The sequence below is a fragment of the Somniosus microcephalus genome, chromosome 23, assembly GCF_052327205.1.
Source record: "Somniosus microcephalus isolate GS21.2 chromosome 23, FLI_Smic_1.0, whole genome shotgun sequence".
NCBI lineage: Eukaryota > Metazoa > Chordata > Chondrichthyes > Squaliformes > Somniosidae > Somniosus > Somniosus microcephalus.
The window spans coordinates 37,656,004-37,677,701 of record NC_141009.1 but is presented as its reverse complement, the minus strand read 5'-3'; the positions used below and the strand labels follow the sequence as shown (position 1 = coordinate 37,677,701).

At 44.7% G+C, this 21,698-nt stretch overlaps 1 protein-coding gene across 1 annotated transcript in view; it reads right to left on the bottom strand.

Moving 5' to 3' along the window:
* Positions 1-302: 302 nt before the first annotated feature.
* Positions 303-21,698, bottom strand: part of LOC147101826 (uncharacterized) — a 320,645-nt gene continuing 299,249 nt past the window's right edge. The window contains exons 13-16 of the mRNA XM_085965804.1: positions 19,739-20,736; positions 8,527-8,571; positions 3,081-3,134; positions 303-348 (exon numbers count right to left, since the gene is read on the bottom strand). Of these exons, the coding sequence (XP_085821930.1) occupies positions 20,608-20,736 (129 nt within the window). The 3' untranslated portion in view covers positions 303-348; positions 3,081-3,134; positions 8,527-8,571; positions 19,739-20,607. The remainder of the gene's footprint in view (positions 349-3,080; positions 3,135-8,526; positions 8,572-19,738; positions 20,737-21,698) is intronic.

Genomic DNA, 21,698 nt, shown 5'->3' with positions numbered 1-21,698 from the left:
AAAAACTCAGCAGGCCAGGCAACATCCGTGGAAATCCAAAGGGTTTCGACCCGAAACGTTGACTCTATTTCTCTCTCCACGGATGTTGCCTGGCCTGCTGAGTTTTTCCAGCATTTTCTGTTGTTTTTACCATCTTTTCATGTTTTTTAAATATAAGTAATACCTCTGAGTAACAAAATTAACAACTGCATTGGTAGTAGGTTATAAAACCCAAACAGAACATAAATCTGATTGACTAATCCAACATATGCATACTTAACACTCGGCACTATTTATTCCCTTGATATGTATAAATGTACACACCATTAGCCCTGGCAGTCCTGGTGCTCCTATTAATCCTAACTCTCCCTGCAAAAACAAATGAAAATTAAATAGACTTCATTAGAGCTTGTTACCACATAAATAGCTAAGGCATCTGGTCAATTAATATTTTGTAATTATATTTCCCCCTTCCTCTAAAACTAACTCCTGATAAAGAAAACCACGTTAAATTGAACTCTAACCATTTTATAAACATAAATTGTAAGAGGTAAGCGAGGCAAAAAGTTGGGCCTATTAATGACCCAAAGAGAAATCTTCATGTAGAGGCAGAGGACATGGCTAAAGTATTAAATGAGTACTTTGCATCAGTCTTCACAAAGCGGGTGATGTGAAGGTTACACTAAGAGAAGAGGGAAGTTATGGACAGGATAGTAATAGATAGAAAGAAGAAAGAAAGACTTACATTTATATAGCACCTTTCACAACCACCGGACATCTCAAAGAGCTTTATAGTCTATGAAGTACTTTTTTGGAGTGTAGTAACTGTTGTAATGTGGGAAATGCAGCAGCCAATTTGTGCACAGCAAGCTCCCACAAACAGCAATGTGATAATGATCAGATAATCTGTTTTTGTTATGTTGATTGAGGGATAAATATTGGCCAAGACACCAGGGATAACTCCCCTGCTCTTCGAAATAGGGCCACGGGATCTTTTACGTCCACCTGAGAGAGCAGACAGGGCCTCGGTTTAACATCTCATCCAAAAGACGGCACCTCCGACAGTGCAGCACTCCCTCAGTACTGCACTGGAGTGTCAGCCTAGATTTATGTTCTCATGTCCCTGGAGGGAAACTCACAATTTTCTGCTTAGAGGCGAGTGTGCTACCCACTGAGCCACAGCTGGCACTGATAGAGAAGACGTACTAAAAAGATTAGCATTACTGAAAGTTGGTAAGTCACCTGGTCCAGATGGAATGCATCCTAGATTGCTGGAAGAAGCAAAAGTAGAAACAGCAGAGGCATTGGTCGCAATCTTTCAATCCTCATTGGATACAGGATTATTGCTGGAAGACTGGAGGGTTGCTAATGTTAAACCATTATTCAAGAAAGGGGAGAGTAATAAACCAGGAAACAACAGGTCAGTCAGTCTAACATTGGTCGGAAAGGTTAGGACTGTTCTCCTTGGAACAGGGAAGGTTAAGAGGTGACCTAATAGAGGTTTTCAAGATGATGAGAGGTTTTGATAGAATAGATAAAGAAAATTTATTCCCTCTGGTGAGTGGCTCAATAACCAAAGGTCATATATTTAAAATCATTGGCAAAAGGTCTAGATGGGAGATGAGCAGAAAATGTTTCACTCAGAGAGTTGTCAGGATCTGGGACACTCTACTGAAAAGGTGGTGGAAGCTGATTCCTTAAATAATTTTAAAAGGGAGCTGGACAGGTACTTGAGGATGAGGAACTTACAGGGCTTTGGACAAAAAGCCGGGGTGTGTGACTATGTACGACTGCTCTTTCAAACAACCAGCACAGGCACGATGGGGCGAATGGCTTCCTTCTGTGCTGTAAGTTTCTATGAAATCAATTAAATCCTTGATTTGAACCAAAATGGCTTCTATTACAGCCTTTACATAATACACTCAGGAACATCACCTGACATATTTACACTGACGTGGTGGTCTAAACTTTCCAAGTCCAGCCGGAGGCGAGGAACCTCAGCAGTGCACATTGGAAAATCGTGTTCAACATGCTGGCAGCACCTGAGGGTCCTCGCCACTAGTCGTACTTGGGAACTTCAGGACAATACATCAGCTTTTAAACTGGTCTTCACTGCATACTAAAAAGAACAGCTCACTTTAACCTACAGTAGAGACAGGAGGGCCATTTAAAGTTTCCAGATTGTGGCTTCAAGTGTGGATGAGACAGCACTGTTTTCAGTATTCATCCATTAGTTCTAAGATACTGTGAGCTAATTTGCCATTGAGTGTATCCTCTTCATACAGTGTAGAAAAGAAAAAAAAGGAAAAAAGGAATTAAAGAGAAAGAGGAGAAAGAGAGGGAGGGAGAAAGAGAGAGGGAGAGAAAGAAAGAGAGGGAGAAAGCGAGAGAGAGGGAAAAATAGAAAGAGAGAGTAAAAGAGAAAAAGACAAAAAGTGAGAGAGAAAGAAAAGAAAGAAGAAAGAGAATGCAAGAAGCAAAGAAATTGCATTTATATAGCACCTTTCACACTATCAGGATGTCCCAAAGCACTTTATAGCCAATGAAGTCCTTTTTGAGTGTATTCTCTGCTGTAATGTAGGAAACGTGGCAGCTTCACAGCAGTGAGATAATAACCAGAACATCTGTTTTAGTAATGTTGTTTGAGGGATAAACATAGGCCAGGACACCGAGGAGAACTCCCCTGACCTCCTTCGAATAGTGCCATGGGACCGTGGTTTAATGTTTCATCTGAAAGATGGCTCCTCTGATAGTGCAGCACTCCCTCAGTACTACACTGAAGTGTCAGCCTAGATTTTGTGCTCAAGTCTCTGGAGTGGGACTTGAACCCACAACATTCTGACTCAGAGGTGAGAGTGCTACCCACTGAGCTATGGCTGAGACTTAAGCCTCAAATGTACATTTGTATCTGCAAAATACACCTCACACAGAGGAATGACCGTCTTCTAATTAAATCCTATAATCATTTTATCAGAAATATGTTAATTTAGCAGCCTTAAATTAAAAAAAATATTGTTACCATAATAATGCTCTCATTTTGGAAGATACAAAAGAACTGCAATAAATCTATTATGCCGTGAGGATTTTGTAATGATACTCACTGGGGGGCCTCTGGGTCCCTGTAATCCTGGAATTCCTTTCAAACCCTTGACACCCTGAAATCAACACAATATAGTATTTGATCAAAGCTTAGAAACAGATAAAAATAGTGCTAAACTAACTAACTATATGGATCTGTCAGAATCCATTCGATCATAGACAATGCACAAAGCAAATCTCAAGTGCTGCAGCTCACTGCAATATTTTATGCATGATGACAAGTTGCCATTCTATTAATCTTAATGCACCATTTGAAAAAGGTTGACTGTGATGGCTGGGCTACAATTATCCACTATCTATGGGAGTGCTGGCTCCTTGCACTGCTGTGGGTAGGGAAATGGCAAACAGTACTGATTTATGGAGACAGGGAAACTGTAAATTATAAATGCTATATCATAACCATGAAGGATGGAAAGCATAAAGGTTATGATCTAAGAGCACAGAATTACATTTAATCTACAGCACAGAACAGGACATTTGGCCCAACTGGTCTATGCTGGTGTTTACACTCCACACGAGCCTCCTCCCACTCTAATTACCTCTTCCCCACCCTGCCACATGTCCCTCATGTATGCATCAAGCCTCCCCTTAAATATGCCAACGCTCTCTGTTTCAACCACTCCATGTGGCAGCGAGTTCCAAATTCTCACCACTCTTTGTGTAAAGAAATTTCTCCTAAATTCTTTATTTGATCTGTTAGTGGCTCTCTTATATTTATGCCCCTTAGTTCTGGATTCACTCACAACTGAAAACAGTTTCTTTGTGTCCAATATTGAACCCCTTCATAATTTTGAAGACCTCCGTCAGGTCTCCTCTTAGTTTTCTCTAGAGAAATGAGCCCCAGCCTGCTCAATCTTTCCTGATCTTTGCATCCTCTCAATTCTAATAACAGCCTTGTAAATCTTTTCTGCACTTTCTCCAGTGCTTCAATATTCTTTTGTCATATGGAGCCCAGAACTGCACACGGTACTCCAAGTGTGGTCTAACCAAGGTTCTATACATGTTTAACAATACTTCCCTGCTTTTGTATTCTATTCCTCCAGTAATTTGCTTGCACTTTTTATGGCTTTATCAACTTGCATTGCTACTTTGAGAGATTTATGTATTCCCAGATCTCCTTGCTCCTCTACCTCTTAGTTTTATTTTTTAACCTTTCAAAGAATAGGTGGCCTCTTTATTCCTCCTACCAAAATGAATCACCTCACACTTCGCTGTATTGAATTTTACTTGCCATTTATCACCCGCTCTGCAAGCCCATTAATGTCTTCCTGTATTTTGGGGCAGTCCTCCATATTAGTAGCTACGGCCCACAATTTGGTATCCTGCAAATTTTGACACCATACCTCCGATTTCTGAATCCAAATCATTTATGTACATAGTAAACATCAGGACACCATTTCTCACTTTCTGCCAGCCTGAGAAACCTCCCTTAACTCCTACCCTCTGTTTTCGGTTTTGTAGCCATCTTTCAATCCATTCTGCTACCTGACCCCACACGCCCAAACTTTTGCAAGAATACTTTTATGTGGCACTTTCTTGAAGATGGGGAATTTTAACTCCCTCCACCTGACGGAAACTGTGCGGAACAGGAGCTAAAATCCCGGTGGTGCACTTAACGCTTGTTTCTCACCCCGCAGCTATTTTAATATCGCTCTGGCGCCTGCCTGACTCAAGTGGGAGCCTCATAAATATACGTGAATCAGGCTTTTATCACTTAGATAGCACCCTAAAGCTATTTTAGCTGCCTACTGAGTGGGGCGCCTGCCATGGTCACCTTACTCACTCAGTAAAGCCTGGTGGATGCCCTGTAAGGCGAGTGTAAAATTAATCTATGTGAGGGCCAAAGGAGCACTCCAACTCGTCTAGGCCCCACGAAGAAAGTTTAGGCCACTGCCAGCCCAGGTTTCTCCCCCACTTTCCACCTGCGAAACCCTCCCAAATCCCAACCCCTAGACTTCGCTCCAGGCTGCCAAATCTTTGTAAATAAAGCAATTAAAAAAAAAAATCTCCTCCTCTACAGATTGCAGCTAATTAAACTTTTTGTTCGACATAATTTAGTGGTAATGGCACTCAATGAAGGGCTTTCGATATATCTCTGGTTTAAGAGGAGGCATTTCAGTCGGTACAAATCTGGCAGCGTCTCAGAGAGATTAATTTACCGAAAGGGCCCGGATCCAGCTGACTGCCATTGCTTTAAACCTTGATTGACATCACCACAAATAATGAATGAGCTGACTGACACGATGAATTAAGCAGCCTAATCTTCTGACTGCTAAAATCTAATCTCATATCGACACCAGATTGATGGATGAAAGTCTCCTCTCTCTGCTGGCTGTCAGACTCCTAAGAGAACAGAGATTGGCCATTTTCAACTCAATTCTTAAAAGGATGCAGGCCAACAGCATAAAACCACCTGCAAATTTTACTCAGACTGGCCACAGGATGTCTGGTGTAGGAGGTGTTGTTTCTTTTAAGAATCATTGCAGGGGTAGTGCAGACAGAGGTTTTCCCTGCCTGACTTGGATTCCAAAAGTGGAAAAATGTTCTATTTCCCAGTACTGACATCTCACACTGCGAGAGCAGTCGGCAAAATATCACCAACAGGGAATAAGGAACAATAAGAAATGCAAATGAAACCATCTTTGACCATAAAGAATACATGCATACCAATCAATGTTGTAAGCAAGCTTGTTCCCCCATTGTCCTTAATGTTTAAAAAAGTAATGTGTCGTCAGCCCTTCCATACATGTCCAGAGATAAGGAAGCTTCTTGTTCACCCTGCCAGGAGACCCCTGTCTTGTCTTTCACGTTGTTTACGAATGTCATTTTGAATTACCAGCAATGACCTCATATTAAAGGGCCATGAAGCCATCTGTAAACCATCAACTACTAATTGATCAAATCCTTCCACAGGAAAAAAAAACTGAACTTTCAAAAGGCAATCGGACATGTACTGGAAGAGGATTAATTTGCAGGGTTACAGGGAAGAAGCTGGGGAGTGGGACTAAATTGGACAGCTCTTCCAAAGGGACGGCACAGGCACAACGGGCCGAATGGCCTCCTTCTGCGCAGTAAGATTCTATTAAACCTGAAAAATCGCTGCAGCTCACACAAAAGAAACAAAAATAACATATGAGCATTTTCTTTCATTTGTTTTCCCAATAATCTGCTTAAAAGCAAATTATCAAAAGCTTTTATTTAGTTAAAAACCACGTATTTATGCAAGGCATCAAATATCATTTAGAATGATATTTAAAGTACACTTTAGTTGACGTTAAGTATGATACCTTGTAGTTAATCATTATTGTTATTAATGAGATCGTTTGCTGAGGCCCCAATTCATTAATTATATGTTGCATATGCTCAAAATCTGGCTGAAAAGAATGTTTGTTTTAATATCATACTTTTTTTCCTAAATAAAGCAAATTTTATTATCCATTTACATTTGTGTTAACATTCAAGGAATAATTAGAGAGATATATAACAGAAGGCAGCAAGCTAGGAATATATCTGTAAATCAACTTGAACTTTATCTATTAATGTAAGTCTCCCATTTTTAAGTGCATTAATAAACTACGACAGTATGTTTCCCAGAAGGGTTATTAAATTCTAGACAGTCAACATTCCTGACTCAGCACTTCATGAGATTAAATGTTTTTAATAGGGAAGAATTGAAAGAACTCAATTTGTTCTGCAACACAAAAAGCACCGTGAATTACAGGTACCATATGTGGCCACCATTGGAGTATGGAGGAGATGAAGAATAATGGAGCACCAGGGTGCTGTTTAACAGAACAGCAAGACGCATATTCAGAGCTTTATGTCGGTGATCTCTTACACACCAAACAACTTAGCCCAGCCATGGTGGCCAGCTGAGGGCAGGCAATTCCCCAACAATGGGAAGACGACAGAAAAAAGTGAGTCATCGTGGGTTGTTCCCACATCTCCCAGCAGCTGCTGACACAGCGCATTGGTGCAGGTTTGGAATCAGGTGACCATCTTCTCTCTCAACAGCAAAGAGGGCATGGCAATGGGGAGTGGAGAAACTATGGCCACGATTTCCCCTACCTGGGCGGGCGAGGTCAGTGGCGGCTCATGGCCTCGCTGCTGGCTCCATCCCGGCCTTCGACATGACTTTCCCCTGATTGGGCTTGTTAAGCCTGCCCAGCGCATTTTCCGGCCCAATTGAAGGAAGCGGGTCTGATGACGTCATTTGATGACACGTCATCAGCCGGTTTCCTTAAAGGGACCATGCCGAAATTTGCTTTGACATTTGTGCTGTCAGTGTTCTACAGCATTGAGGTGCTGCAAACACTGACAAGCACTGCACAGAGGTGCACGGCTGCACCCAGGCTCTCCCATGACTCCCTCCATATGCTTATGCAGCCTGGTTGCACATTGCACAGGAGGACACAAGCAGGGATGTTGTCAGGAGGACCAGGCTGCAGTGGCGCAAACCTTTCAATGATCTCAATAGATCACAAAATGTTACTGCCAAGCCACACTCATCACATCCACATCACTCTGTCTTCCCTACCCTACTCCTGCACATCCTAACCCACACCAACTTACCTGGAACCTCCACCCATCCCTCTCTATCTACATTATCACTTCCCCATCTCACTTGCCACCCCTCACACTCACCCTCAACCTAATCCATTCATACCGACTAACAACACACAAGGGTAGACACCGAATGTTTTAGCCAATGTTCATGTGAAGTTTCTGTTAATGTGCTGTCAAACATTGAAATCTTTATTTTCAGCACTTTGTGTTCTTGGACAGGTTTGTGTGCACCTTTGGAAGTGGCTTAGTAAGTTGCAGTGAGTGGTGAGACATAATGGTGATGAGTGTGAACGGAATGGCTTGGGCATTGTAGGGATGCTTTATGTTGTTGGCGTGGGCTGGTGCCAACCTGGCACATCACGTGGCAGCCAGGGCGTGCAGCATCAAGTGAAGTAAATGTGGCCATGGTGAGGCCATCCCTGGTGTCCCGGGCAGCAATGTGGTCAGGTGCTGATGCCCGGTGTCTTGTGCAGCATCAGGTGATTGCGGAGAAGGTTGGTGTGGTTGTTGGTGCTGCTGGTGTGCCTGGCGATGCTGATCGTGGTCCCGACCCACTGTCAAAAGAAAACACTTTCCCATCTGACCCGCCACCGACCGCGCCCGCTGACCCCCCTGGAAAATTCCCCCCGTGAGTGTCTGAAAGAAGGGTTCTCGTGCCAAACCAGAAAAGATGATTTCTGTTCAGGTCCATCTGAAAATCTAGGCAGGCCTTCAATAAATATTCATGCTGTTTAATTGTTTGTTCTTTTTATGAATACAACTTATCAGGCATGAAACACCAGCAGCCGACACATGAGTAGAATATTAGTTTCTAATAAATTATAATCAACATTTACAATGCACACCCAGCACTACCAAAAGCAAAAAGATCAGATTACTTACAGAAGCCCCAAAAGGCCCAGGAAGCCCAATTTCACCTCGGTCACCCTAGCACAAAAAATAATAATAATGCATATGTACAAATATAATCATTTCAAAATTATTCAGAAGAGATCAATGTATATTTTGTTTTCTATGCATATCATACATATTGCCCTTTTCTTAAAAACGTGTAAATCAAAATGATTTATTACTGATGGAAGTTCAACTTCTTGGTTTTCATTTATAAAGCGAGGTGGCTACAACACCCACAGTAAATGTCGTAAAATATTTCTGACATCACACTTGAAAAGGAAAAAAATGCAGGGCTATGGGGAAAGACCAAGGGAATAGGATTAATTGGACAGCTCTTTCAGAGAGCCGGCGCAGGCACGATGGGCTGAATGGCCTCCTTCTGTCCTGTATGATTCCGTGATTTCTTATGATCAGAGATACCAACTGTAGAAGAGGAATTACACATGCCTATTGTATTTTTTTTTTAAATAGGAGGTCACACAGAACTAAATTACAATCTCTTTTTCTGTTTTGATATCCTGTATATAAAAGTGTGAAGCAAATGGCCAACAGTTCTCATTTGCTGCAGTGTTTGGGTATTTGGTTCATGACCAGGTTGATACATTTTTGGGCCCAGCCTTGGAGGAAACGGAGGTCCTGTTCTAGCCCAGGCCGCAGTGGTATCTTCAGCTGCCCAGAAACTGCAATGGTAGACAGTTAACATTTGTGCTATGGATGGGGGAGGTAATCAGGGGAGGCTTGGGCCTGTCCACTTCCCAGTGGCTTCCCCAATTTTTTTGCCCAATGCAATGGTACAAAACGCTCGTTGGCTAGTTGGTCTAACAGCAACAAAGAGCTGGTGTAAGAGCAATGCCAAGGCCATAAAGTGGGATTCTTGCTCAGCTCTTTATTTAGGTTGCATAAACTCCTGTCCTCATAATATTCTTCCACTTTTGAAATGGAAGCACAAGCGTTCAGGAGTGTAGTTTCTGTTTTGGGCCTGATGGCTGTATCTCCACTGGTGGCAGCAGCAATAGAATCAGACCTGGATATTAACAAGAGCAGGTTGCGTAGGCTGGGGGGCGGGGGGTATTGTGGGGCGGAGTGTTTCGGACGGGAAACCCGGAAGTCCGTCTTATCTCCTCGACAAGTTCCCCGCCCGGAAGTCAGCTTGATTGACAGGCTTGGCTTCCAGTCGGGCAGGGAGAACTCTGGAGCAGGCTACAAGAGCAGGTCGGTCCGCTCCCTGACCTGGGAGTCTTTGTGTGAGGGGTGGTCTGATTGATGGGGGGCGGGCAGGCACTCTTGCTCCTCCTGGCCCACAAGCAGTGCTGTAAAGGCACTTACCTTCTCCCGAAGCTATACTTGCCTCCCTTCTATTGCTGGATTTCCCGAGGCCTGGGAAGCCCGGCCAGCCACTGTTAAACCTGCAAAGCAGGTTAAATCTGAGGCTGCCAGCCATAATAAAATATTTAAATTGCCAACCCACCTCCTGGGAGTGAGTTGCCTGCCCACCCGCCCCTTGTCCTGCATCCGATAAACCGGAAGCGGGCGGGTTTCAGATTTTTTAAATGTTAACATCTCAACAGTTTCTCCTTATTTACTCTCATCAAAACCCTTTGGGGGAAAAATTGAGTCGCGCCCCTTTTGGGGCGCTAACTTCGCCTGGGCGCTACTTTTAGCGCCCCCGTGGCCAAAATTCATCGGTAGCACCCCAAGAGGGACCAGTAGCGCCCCTCCTCTGTCTGGGGGCGCTGCATGGGAATATCTCGGCACTTCGTGCTGCAGCGCCACCAGGGATCAGAGTGCCGGCAAAAGAGCCCGGCACTCAAGAGAAGTGCTGGGCTCATGAATCGCAGCCGGCACCCCGCAGGGGGGGGGGGCTGAAGAGGAGGCCGGGGACTGCAACGGGGGCAGGTGCTGGCAGGCGGCCAGCAACAAAAATGGCTGCCCGGCACCTCGCCTTTAATCAGCGCTGCCCCGGCTGCAGGTAGGCTTCCCTGACCCCGTCGGACATAGCGTCTGGCGGTAAGTCAGGGGGCGCTACCGAAGAACGCAGCTGGCGGGCGAGCGGGGTGCTGCGCATGGCGATGACATCATTGTCGGCGGCGTAGTGCCACGGGGCGCTAATGGTTACTGCCACCGCTAACCTCCCGCTGAATTTCGTGAGAGGTATTGGCGGCGCCGCGCCCAGGCGCTAAGATTTAGAGCGCTAACGGGAGGCGCAAAGCAACCGAATGTTTCCCCCTTCATAATTTTGAACACCTCTATTAAATCTCCACTTAATTCTCTCTGCTCTAAGGAGAACAATCCCAGCTTCTCTAGTCTCTCCACACAACTGAAGACTCTCATCCCTGGTAACATTCTGGTAAATCTCCTCTGCACCCTCTCCAAGGCCTTGGCATCCTTTATAAAATATGGTGCACAGAATTGGACACAATGCTCCATCTGAGGCTGAACCAGTGATTTGTAAAGGTTTTGCTTTTTTACTTTATGCCTCTATTTATAAAGTCAAGGATCCCGTCTGCCTCTTAACAGCTTGTCATGCCACGTTCAATATGATCAGTGGAGTAGAGCAAAGGCTTGGCTTTTGTGTGGCCAGGACATATGAAGAAGGTTAAAATGTGGACCAGAGGCAAGTGTTAAAATGACTGAACACAATGTTTTTGCAGTAAGGATAATGTAACCCCCATTCAAGTAGAAAACTCTGTCTTGTGGCGTTGCACAAAGTTGCATTATCTGCTTTGAACATCAGAGAGTAGACGAGGCTTCCGTGAAGGAAAAAAAATTAAAATAAAAAGGTTCAAATCGACTGTATAAACACAGAGCAGATTGGAAAGGAAAACAAGGAACTTTTGTTTATACAGTGAATGTGGGGATGTGTTATCTTTGGAATGCACTCTCTTGCTTTTATTATCTTTCAAGAGTAATAAATCCAAATATTAAGACTGGATATACCTAATCCAACTGATCAGGTAATAAAATTGGAAGAGACAAAACAGTCAAAAGCAACAGAAACCACTACTTAAAAACATGAGACCAGACACTGTTCTCCATGCTTAAACAAAAATGCTCATTTTATCTTACGTTTCTCTTCAAAAAAATCAGTATTAAACAAGACCTGCTTCAATATTTTCCTGGTGCATTAGACTTAATTAATGTGTTAAGATCCTTATAAAACCCATTTAACAATTTGTTTAAATGAATGCAGAGGAAAATATTGACATTGGAGAGTTAAATTCCAATTTAAATTTTCTTCTGACCAGACTTGAACAGCGAGTATTATGAAGCTCCTCGTAAGCAGCAGAAAGGTTCAAAGTACCATCGCTGGCAATGCCTGCAGCAGGCTGGACTGAGATTAAGAAGAGTAAATCACAACGAATTACAGAGACCAACCACATAGAAGCAACTAAGTGCCTCGAGCATCAGGGAGTGTTAATGGATATCTTAACCATAAAATGGTGAAAATCACCACCTCCACTATAGGTTAATCACACATTAAGATATATGTCATCCACTCGAATGGGGCATCTGGATGTTCTTATTTATGTGAGACGTTGGATCTGTTGTGACAGCATGAGTCTGCTTCTGTGCTTCAATCCCAACCTGCTAGCCACGTGAGGGATTTGAGCAGAACATCCTCAGTGCACAGGTTGAATTCTGCATTCATCTTTTTCTTTTTGAAATTTAAGAATCAGTCGGGACATATTTCACAGGATAAGCTTATATTTAGAATAGACGGTGAAAGGCTGTTTTCCTCTGGCTACGATTACTCAACAACAACTTGTATTTATATAGCGCCTTCACCGTAGGAGAACCTCACAAGGCACTTCATAGCGGTATTATAAGACAAAAAATTTGACACCATAAGGCGAAATTAGAGCAGGTGACCAAAAGCTTGGTCAAAGAGGTAGGATTTAAGGAGCGTCTTAAAGGAGGAAAGAGAGGTAGCGAGGCGGAGAGGTTTAGGAAGGGAATTCCAGAGCTTAGGGCCTAGGCAACAGAAGGCACGGCCGCCAATGGTTGAGCGATTATAATCAGGCATGCTCAAGGAGGGCAGAATTAGAGGAGTGCAGATATCTCGGGGCGGGGGGTGGTTTGTGGGGTTGGAGGAGATTACAGAGATAGGGAGGAGGGAGGCCATGGAGGGATTTGAAAACAAGGATGAGAATTTTGAAATCGAGGCGTTGCTTAACCGGGAGCCAATGTAGGTCAGCAAGCAGAGGGGTGATGGGTGAACGGGACTTGGTGCGAGTTAGGACACGGGCAGCCGAGTTTTAGATCACCTCAAGTTTACGTAGGGTGGAATGTGGGGGGCCAGCCAGGAGTGCATTGGAGTAGTCAAGTCTAGAGGTAACAAAGGCATGGATGAGGGTTTCAGCAGCAGATGAGCTGAGGCAAGGGCGGAGACGGGCAATGTAATGGAGGTGGAAATAGGCGGTTTTAGTTATGCTGCGGATATGTGGTCGGAAGCTCATTTCAGGGTTAAATATGACACCAAGGTTGCGAACAGTGTGGTTCAGCCTCAGACAGACATTAAGGAGAAGTATGGAGTTGATGGCTCGGGAACAGAGTTTGTGGCGAGGACTAAAAACAATGGCTTTGGTCTTCCCAATATTTAATTGCAGAAAATTTCTGCTCATCCAGAACTGGGTGTCGGACAAGCAGTCTGACAATTTCGAGACTGTGGAGGGGTCGAGAGAAGTGATAGTGAGGTAGAGCTGGGTGTCGTCAGTGTACATGTGGAAACTGACACTGTGTTTTCGGATGATGTCACCAAGGGGCAACATGTAGATGAGAAATAGCAGGGGGCCAAGGATAGATCCTTGGGGGACACCAGAGGTAACGATGCAGGAGTGGGAAGAGAAGCCGTTGCAGGTGATTCTCTGGCTACGATTAGATTGACAAGAATGGAACCAGGCGAGTGCAGTTCCACCCAGCTAGACGACGGTGGAGAGGCGTTGGAGAAGGATGGAGTGGTCAACTGTGTAAAAGGCTGCAGACAAGTCAAGAAGGATGAGGAGTGATTGTTTACCTTTGTCACAGTCACAAAGGATGTCATTTGTGACTTTGATGAGAGCCGTTTCGGTACTGTGACAAGGGCAGAAATCTGATTGGAGGGATTCAAACATGGAACTGTGGGGAAAAATAGCTACGGATTTGGGAGACGACAACACGTTCAAGGACTTTGGAGAGGAAAGGGAGGTTGGAGATGGGGCGGTAGTTTGCAAGGCTGGGGGGGTTAAGGGTTGGTTTTTTGAGGAGAGGGGTGATGACGGCAGATTTGAGGGAGAGGGGGACAGTATCTGAGGAGATAGAACCGTTAACAATGTCAGCTAACATGGGAGCCAAAAGGAAGTTGGGTGGTCAGCAGTTGGGAATAGGGTCGAGGGAGCAGGAAGTGGGTCTCATGGACAAGATGAGCATGGAGAGGTCATGAGGGGAGGTTGGAGAGAAACTGGAGAAAGATGTGAGTTCAGGACAGGGCAGGAGGGAACCTTAGAGGAAGTTTGTCCCGGTGGGCTAGGGGAAGGAAGGGAAGTGGCAGAGGCAGCTGAATGGATGGTCTCAATCTTAGAGACAAAGAAGTCCATGAGCTCCTCACACTTGTTGTTGGAGGTGAGGGTGGAGGAGACAGGGGAGAGGGGTTTAAGAAGACAGTTAGCAGTGGAAAATAGAAGCTGGGTTTATGTTTGCATTCCAGAATGATTCTGGAATAGTGAGCAATTTTGGCAGGTGGGAGCAGGAACCGATAATGCTTTGTGGTCCAGCTAGATCTGGTGGTGAATGGCTAAACCAGTTGTCTGCCATATCCGTTCAAGTCTGCGTCCCTTGGACTTAAGGGAGCGAAGATGAGAGCCGTACCAGGGGGAACAGCCATGGTGAGAGAGAGTAATTGTTTTAATGGGGACAGGGGCATCAAAGGTGGTGGTGAAGGTATGGTTGAGCAGATCAGTAGCTGCAGAAATGTCATGGTGAATGGAGGGCCAAAGGCTGGACAGTTGGGATTCCATAGTACAGTTGAGAGAGAGTTGGGAGAGCATTTTTTCCAGGGGCGGACACAGAAGGAAGTAGGGTTGGGGTGGGGGTGGGGGTGGTGTGGAAGGGAGATGTGGGGAGAGCGATACGAGCAAGTGGTCACAGATGGCCTTATCTGCGATTGGCACGATGGGAGTAACGAGGCCACGAGAGATGGCAAGGTCAAGGTGGTGGCCGTGAATATGGGTTGGGGAGTTTACATGGAGGGAGAGATTAAGGGAGGATAGGAGGCTAGTGAACACAGAGGAGAGAGAGCATGATGAACTGAGATGGAGGTTGAAATCACCGAGGATGAGAAGTCGTTCGGTGCAAGGGCTGAGGGTGGAAAGACGTGAAGAATCAGTAATAAAATTTTTATGGTACTTGGGTGGGCGGTAGAGAATGAGAATTTTAAATGAGAGGTGAGAGGGGTGGAATAAGGCGAGATGCTCAAAGGAGGATAAAGCGCTGGAGGAGTAGGGGGACAGACCAAGGTGTGATTTGGTGATGAGAGCCATACCTCCACCATAGCGGTCTGAGCGGGGCAAGTGGTGGAAGGTATAGCCAGGCAGGGAGGCTTCATTTAAAGGTAAGGTGTCATCGCCCCTCAACCAAGTTTCCGTCAGGGCCATGATGTCGATGCAATCATCCACGATAAGCTCATGGATGGCAAGGGCCTTGTTCGCAAGTGAACGGACATTCTGGAGTCAGATGCGGAGAGGGTCGATGATGGCTGCCCCACTGCCAGCGTCCACAGGGTCAGCACTGGGGGGGATGAGTTGGATGGGGGAGATTGTCAAGATTTTTCCCCATTGGGTGCGAAGGTCGGTGAGAGAGTAGGATGGGACAGTTGGGGTCGCTGCTCGTAAGGAGGCAGCGACGAGTGCCTCGATGGGCCCTTCGTAGGATACCAAGAAAGGCACAGAGGGAAGCTGTAGGCTTATCCAAGAGGGAATCAAGCCTGGGACGGTGGCAGGAGAGGAGGAAGGTCGAAGAGTAATGAAGGATCGGGGTAGGGATTTGGGAGGACAGAGTATCCGAGAGAGGAGAGATGAAAGGAGGCATGATGACAGGAGAGTGCGGTCAGGGAGGGATAGAGGGAAAAGCAAAAGAGGGGGAGAAAGTGGAAAAGTGTTGAATGGCTTGGGTCCGGAGCGGCAGCCAAAGTGCACGCGCGAATGGATACAGGGGAAAAGCTCAGGTTACACAGGCCTGTTTAAATGTAGTAATTAATGGAATACATATTTTCTGGTAGCAGTGAATAGGTTGGAGACAATAGTAGCGAGACCAGGGTCAAAGTCAGAGGTCCCATGGAAGGACAAAGCCAACGTAAGCAGGATGGGGCTGGCACAGAGCATCGATGAACCGATGTCCAAAGCAGGTGAGTGAAGTCCAGAAGCTATTTGAAGGGTAGAGAGTTCGAGGATGGAAGTTGTTGCTGTAGGAATGAGAGTCGGTAGCGGTGCAGAGAGGTGATGGTTAAATTGACACAAGTTCGAGGTCACCGTAGATCAAAGCAGCGGGGAAAAAATAAAACCACACGCCAGCGACCAGCAAAGCTGAAAACCGGTAGAACCAGCTCAGCAGAGACACGGCGCAGTTTAAAAGGTAAAAATCCTTTGGTAGCAGAGATAGAGGCACAGCAGGTTAAGTCATAGTGTAATCCAGTGTAGTCCAGTGCAGAAATGTAGTGGTGTAATCCAGTGTAGTTCAAAGCAGAAATGTAGTCCAGGAGATCAGAAACCAATTTGACAAAAGAATTCATCAGCAGAAGACTTGAAGCGACTGAAAAGCAGAGCAGCACCACAGCCGCTGAGTCAAGCTGTGTAGTCAACGAAGTCCTGTTCGCGAGGAGTCCAGTGATGGAGGCCAAGTTTCAGCAGAGTTCCAGGAGTTGAAGGAGCTCAGTGAGAACAAAGACACGCCGGGGGATGGGCAGTGGACTCTGCAGGGGAAGCTTTAAACTTGTAGTTTGGGCTGAAATGCCTTCACTGTCAGAGGCAGGGTATCTTAAGCAATGGAAGAAAGGAGATTGGGGGAAGAAAGGGCAAAGGATGACAATGGATGACCACGGATACAGTTAAAGAGAAGAGCAGCTCAGAAAGGAGCAGCCAGCCCAGGAGCCATCTTGTGTGTAAATCCAAGATGCATTTTTAAGAAAAGCAAGATAGTGGGAAATACATCACTGTACCTTCAGATCAGATAGTATACAGGGAGAGTTGCATGGGAGGTCTTTACAAATACTTAACGACATGGTTAATGTCTGCTCACCTCAAACTATAATGAGCTCCTTGAACTTTGCTCTGACCCTAAAATATGCAGTTCACTTGCTGCACCAAGTGACCTGCAGCATAACCTCAAAATAAGACTGTAGGAATTGGTTTCCCCTAATCGACAAGATCATAAAGTAGACATTCAGTCCATGGGAACTCACCGGGAGGCCGAAAGGAATGGCGTCAGTCTGGGCATTGCCCTAATGGGCTTAGCATTTGTATGGATATTCACGGTGGGCATTTACTTTGTCTGAATTTCACTTTGGTGTATCTAAATGAATCAGGTAATCAGCTCGAGTGCCAGTCCTTTAATATTCATGTACAATGATGAAAGTGGGATCCAAGAATGGTAATGAGATCTTAAGCCATTAGAAAACGAGATTGTCCCTTATTTAGAATTATGTTCCAAAAATGTTACCGGTGGCAAACTTTAATGGTTATACCAGCAACAAGAACTCAATTTTAAACCCCTCTCTTAATGTCTGCAACATTTAATCTAAGTCAGATTTTTCTTTCAATACAGTGAGGTGTATAACAGAGACTGCTGTTACATATGCAATTTTATCTTCCCTGGGACAAAAATCACACAGCTTCTACAAGCTCTCTGTATCAAATAGAATCTCGCATCGATTTCCAGAGATAAATTGTATGTGCACGTGCATCAACGTTCCCTCTATTTTTTGGGGGGTTGCGCGGTCCCTTTAACGGGCTGCACAGTCAATCCAAATTTTCCCGTACCCGCAGTTTTTCCATTTAAAACCGGTGAGTCGGCTGCGCAGGACCCTCCAGACCTTTATGCGGCCATGCAGCTTAACGGGAACATTGGCGTGCATGCACGCGTGCGTGCTGTATTTGTTTTTAAAAAAACTACAAATTTTCACTGGAGAAACTAATAAGCGCCTTGGGGCTAGTATCAGCAAATATCTCAGGCTATGCACATTGACTTTCCAAATTAGTGTGTGTCTTCCAATCAACCAAAACTTTCATTATCTAAGCACATTATTAACAAGACCAACACAAATAGCAGGATCCAGGCTCCTGCTTCAGCTATTCTGTTATTAAATCTTTGCCCTCCCCATCCACTGCCTTATTTTCCTTTTCCACTCTGTCCTGCCATTTTCTCCGACCTCTCTCTTTCCTCCTTATTACAGGCTCCTGTCTCATCTTCACAGTTTGTTTCTTACCATTTTATGTACATCATTCCTATTTCACACCAGCCTCCTTGGTGTCCCTGCCTTTCCTTCCCATAATTAACCAGTACTCTGCTCACTTTTCCATTTTCACTGGTTCCACCTGAAGAGGTCAAACAGTTAAACTGCATGTTTAGTTTTTCCAATTATATTCTCCTATCACCATTTTTAACACGAGGCTGATGTGACAATGTGCCACATGGAGATCAATTCAAAACATAGCTCAAAATAATTTATTTTAAAACTGATGTTATGCCACATATGTACAATTTAATATGCACTTTTCCCATAAGTAATTAGAAATTGGGTTACAAGGTATATCCTCTTGACACCAGTAGTGATCGCTCTAAAGTCAGGCCAGGTTCGGCAATTCTATTGATTCATGGACACTGCATCAGTTAGGTAGAATCTGTGCTCCGACACTCACTAGTGTCCAATCAAAGCACCTCTGGAGCAACATTGCAGGTGCTATATCATCACGACACAGGAGGGAATGGGAAATCTACTCCTGATATGTCAGCTTTCGACACGCTGGAACCAATCAACAATATAATTCATTATGGTTTAATGTTAATTATGATGCTAACTTCTATCAATCCAAGTGGTTTTCTTCAGCTCCAGGACATCGCTGCAGGAGTTCCTCAGGGCAATGTCCTAGGCCCAACCATCTTCAGCTGCTTCATCAATGACCTTCCCTCCAACATAAGGTCAGAAATGGGGATGTTCGCTGATGACTGTACAGTGTTCAGTGCCATTCACAACTCCTCTGATAATGAAGCAGTCCATACCCGCATGCAGCAAGACCTGGACGATGTTCAGGCTTGGGCTGATAAGTGGCAGGTAACATTCGCGCCACAGAAGTGCCAGGCAATGACCATCTCCAACAAGCGAGAGTTTAACCACCGTCCCTTGACATTCAACGGCATTACCATCGCCGAATCCCCCACCATCAACATCCTGGGGGTCATCATTGACCAGAAACTTAACTGGACCAGCCACATAAATACTGTGGCAACAAGAGCAGGTCAGAGGCTAGGTATTCTGTTTTGAGTGTATCACCTTCTGACTCCCCAAAGCCTTTTGACCATCTGTAAGGCACAAGTAAGCAGTGTGATGGAATACTCTCCACTTGCCTGGATGAGTGCAGCTCCAACAACACTCAAGAAGCTCGACACCATCCAGGACAAAGCAGCCCGCTTGATTGGCATCCCATCCACCACCTTAAACATTCACTCCCTCCACCACTGGCATACCGTGGCTGCAGTGTGTACCATCTACAAGATGCACTGCAGCAACGCACCAAGGCTTCTTCAGCAGCACCTCCCAAACCCACAACCTCTTCCACCTAGAAGGACAAGGGCAGCAGGCGCATGGGAACACCACCATCTCCAAGTTCCCCTCCAAGTCACACACCATCCTGACTTAGAAGTATATCGTCGTTTCTTCATTGTCACTGGGTCAAAATCCTGGAACTCCCTCCCTCCAGCACTGTGGGAGTACCTTCACCACACGGACTGCAGCGATTCAAGGCGGCGGCTCACCACCTCCTTCTCAAGGACAACTAGGGTTGGGCAATAAATGCTGGCCTTGCCAGCGACGCCCACACCCCATGAACGAATATTTTAAAAAAGCTACCTATATAGTATGCTCAAGATATATATCGATACATTGGATAATAAGGCAATTAATTCTATTATTTGGAATTTTGCCTTTCTAAGGATGTCCCAAATTGTACAATACCTTGGCTCCTTTTTCTCCTTTATCCCCAAGTGGTCCAGGTAGCCCCCTAAAGCCCTAAAATAAAAGTACATTTGCATATATAAACGGAAAGTTGTTCCGATGTAACATTGAAAATGCACGGTTTTAATTCAGCAAAATGCTTTATCAATAATTCAATGGATAAATATAACATGTAGATACTTCAATGGATAAATATAACATGTGGGTTATGACTGAGGTACATAGACCAGGTAGTTGTCAGGTTTCAACTCCAGTCTGCAATGAGTTAGCTGATCCCAGGTCAGTAACTAAAAGTTAGCTTCAGTATTGCAAAACAGCAGGTAATAATTAAGTGTTATTCAATGACCCATGCAGGAAAGTATGCATGTGTGGCCATCAGCTGAGTTGAACAGTCTGCTGGCATTCACAGTCCGGGCTTGCCACTTGGACACCCACGGAACAAACAATCAGGTATGTCACCATTTTTGGAAGAGAGGAGAAACAAAAGAGTGCAGAGGGATAAGGGGGAAATAAACATTCAACTGTATTCCATTTTGCCTCAGTCTTTCCTCAGACTAAGAGAAGAGCCTGATTCAGCTAATGAGAGAAAGGGAATGTCACCGGTTCCATCCAACCAAGTAAAATGTTGTTAAACATACAAAACATAAAAGTCAATATAAGAACTACAACATCATCTTGCATTTATAGAACACTCCTCACTTCATGGACAGGACGACGTGTCAAAGTGCTTCACAACACGGAAAAAAGGGACATGGTGGACAGTGGAAAACAAACGAGGAATAGAGAGGCCAGGATGAGGAGCTAGATTGAAGTTTTCATTTTCCCACAAGCTGTGAGCAAACCCACTTCATGAGGGAGAATGGAACAAGTCACAAATACACTGTTTGCAGCCAATACCATTTTATAAAAAGGATTGTTCTATTGTAGTTGAAATCAATACTCACCTGCTCCCCTTTCTCTCCGCGGATTCCCTTGTCTCCCATGTAGCCCTGTGGTCCCTATCAAAAAGTAGAAAACATGAACACAAAAGAGTTACCAGGTTATATCTTGCCAGGGATCGACTCTATAACTAATGCCTGGAGATTGATTCTGATTTGGGAATGCCAAATCAATTCACTTCTTCCAGTGGTAAATATACTTCAGTGCAAAACTAAAGGAAAAAGAAAGAACTTGCATTTATATAGTGCCTTTTACAACCTCGGGGCGTCCCAAAGCACTTTACAGCCAATGAAGTACTTTATGAAGTGTAATCACTGTTGGAATGTAGGAAACACAGTGAATAATTTGCACACAGCAAGTTCCCACAAACAGCACTGAGATAAAGACCAGAAAATCTGTTTTAGTGATGTTGATCGATGGATAAATATTGGCCAGGATGTAAGTTTCATGGAACAGTTTAGCCCCAGCATAAGGGCATGAAACGGTTAAACTTCAAGGCACAGAAAAGGTGCCAGTCATTAAAGTTTGCCGTTCTTGGAGAACACATTGTTCCGGAAAATGAAAGCTTTGGCTCATGATTAACTCTGAAAAGGACATTGACATTGAACTGTGAGGCCTTGAATCATGATTGGTTTTGATGGGAAAAATTAACATCTGGACAATGCTCTGAGTTTAACTGAAACAATGGGGTCACGATCGACTTCCTGATCAAGTCAATCAGCCAACCGGCCATCAACAGTAATAGAAATCACATTGAATATGTGTTACAGAAAGCGGGAGAGGAAATAAGGAGAGCAAAATACGATAGCAAAATACTGCGGATGCTGGAAATCCGAAATAACAACAGGAAACGCTGGAAAAACTCAGCAGACCAGGCAACATCGGTGGAGAGAGAAACAGAGTTAACGTTTCAGGTCGATGACCTTTCGTCAGAACGGGAAAAAAAGCAGGAAATGGAAAGCAAGTTTGGGGGCTGGGAAAAGGGGGAGGGGATGAAAGAACAAAAGGGAAGGTCAGGGAT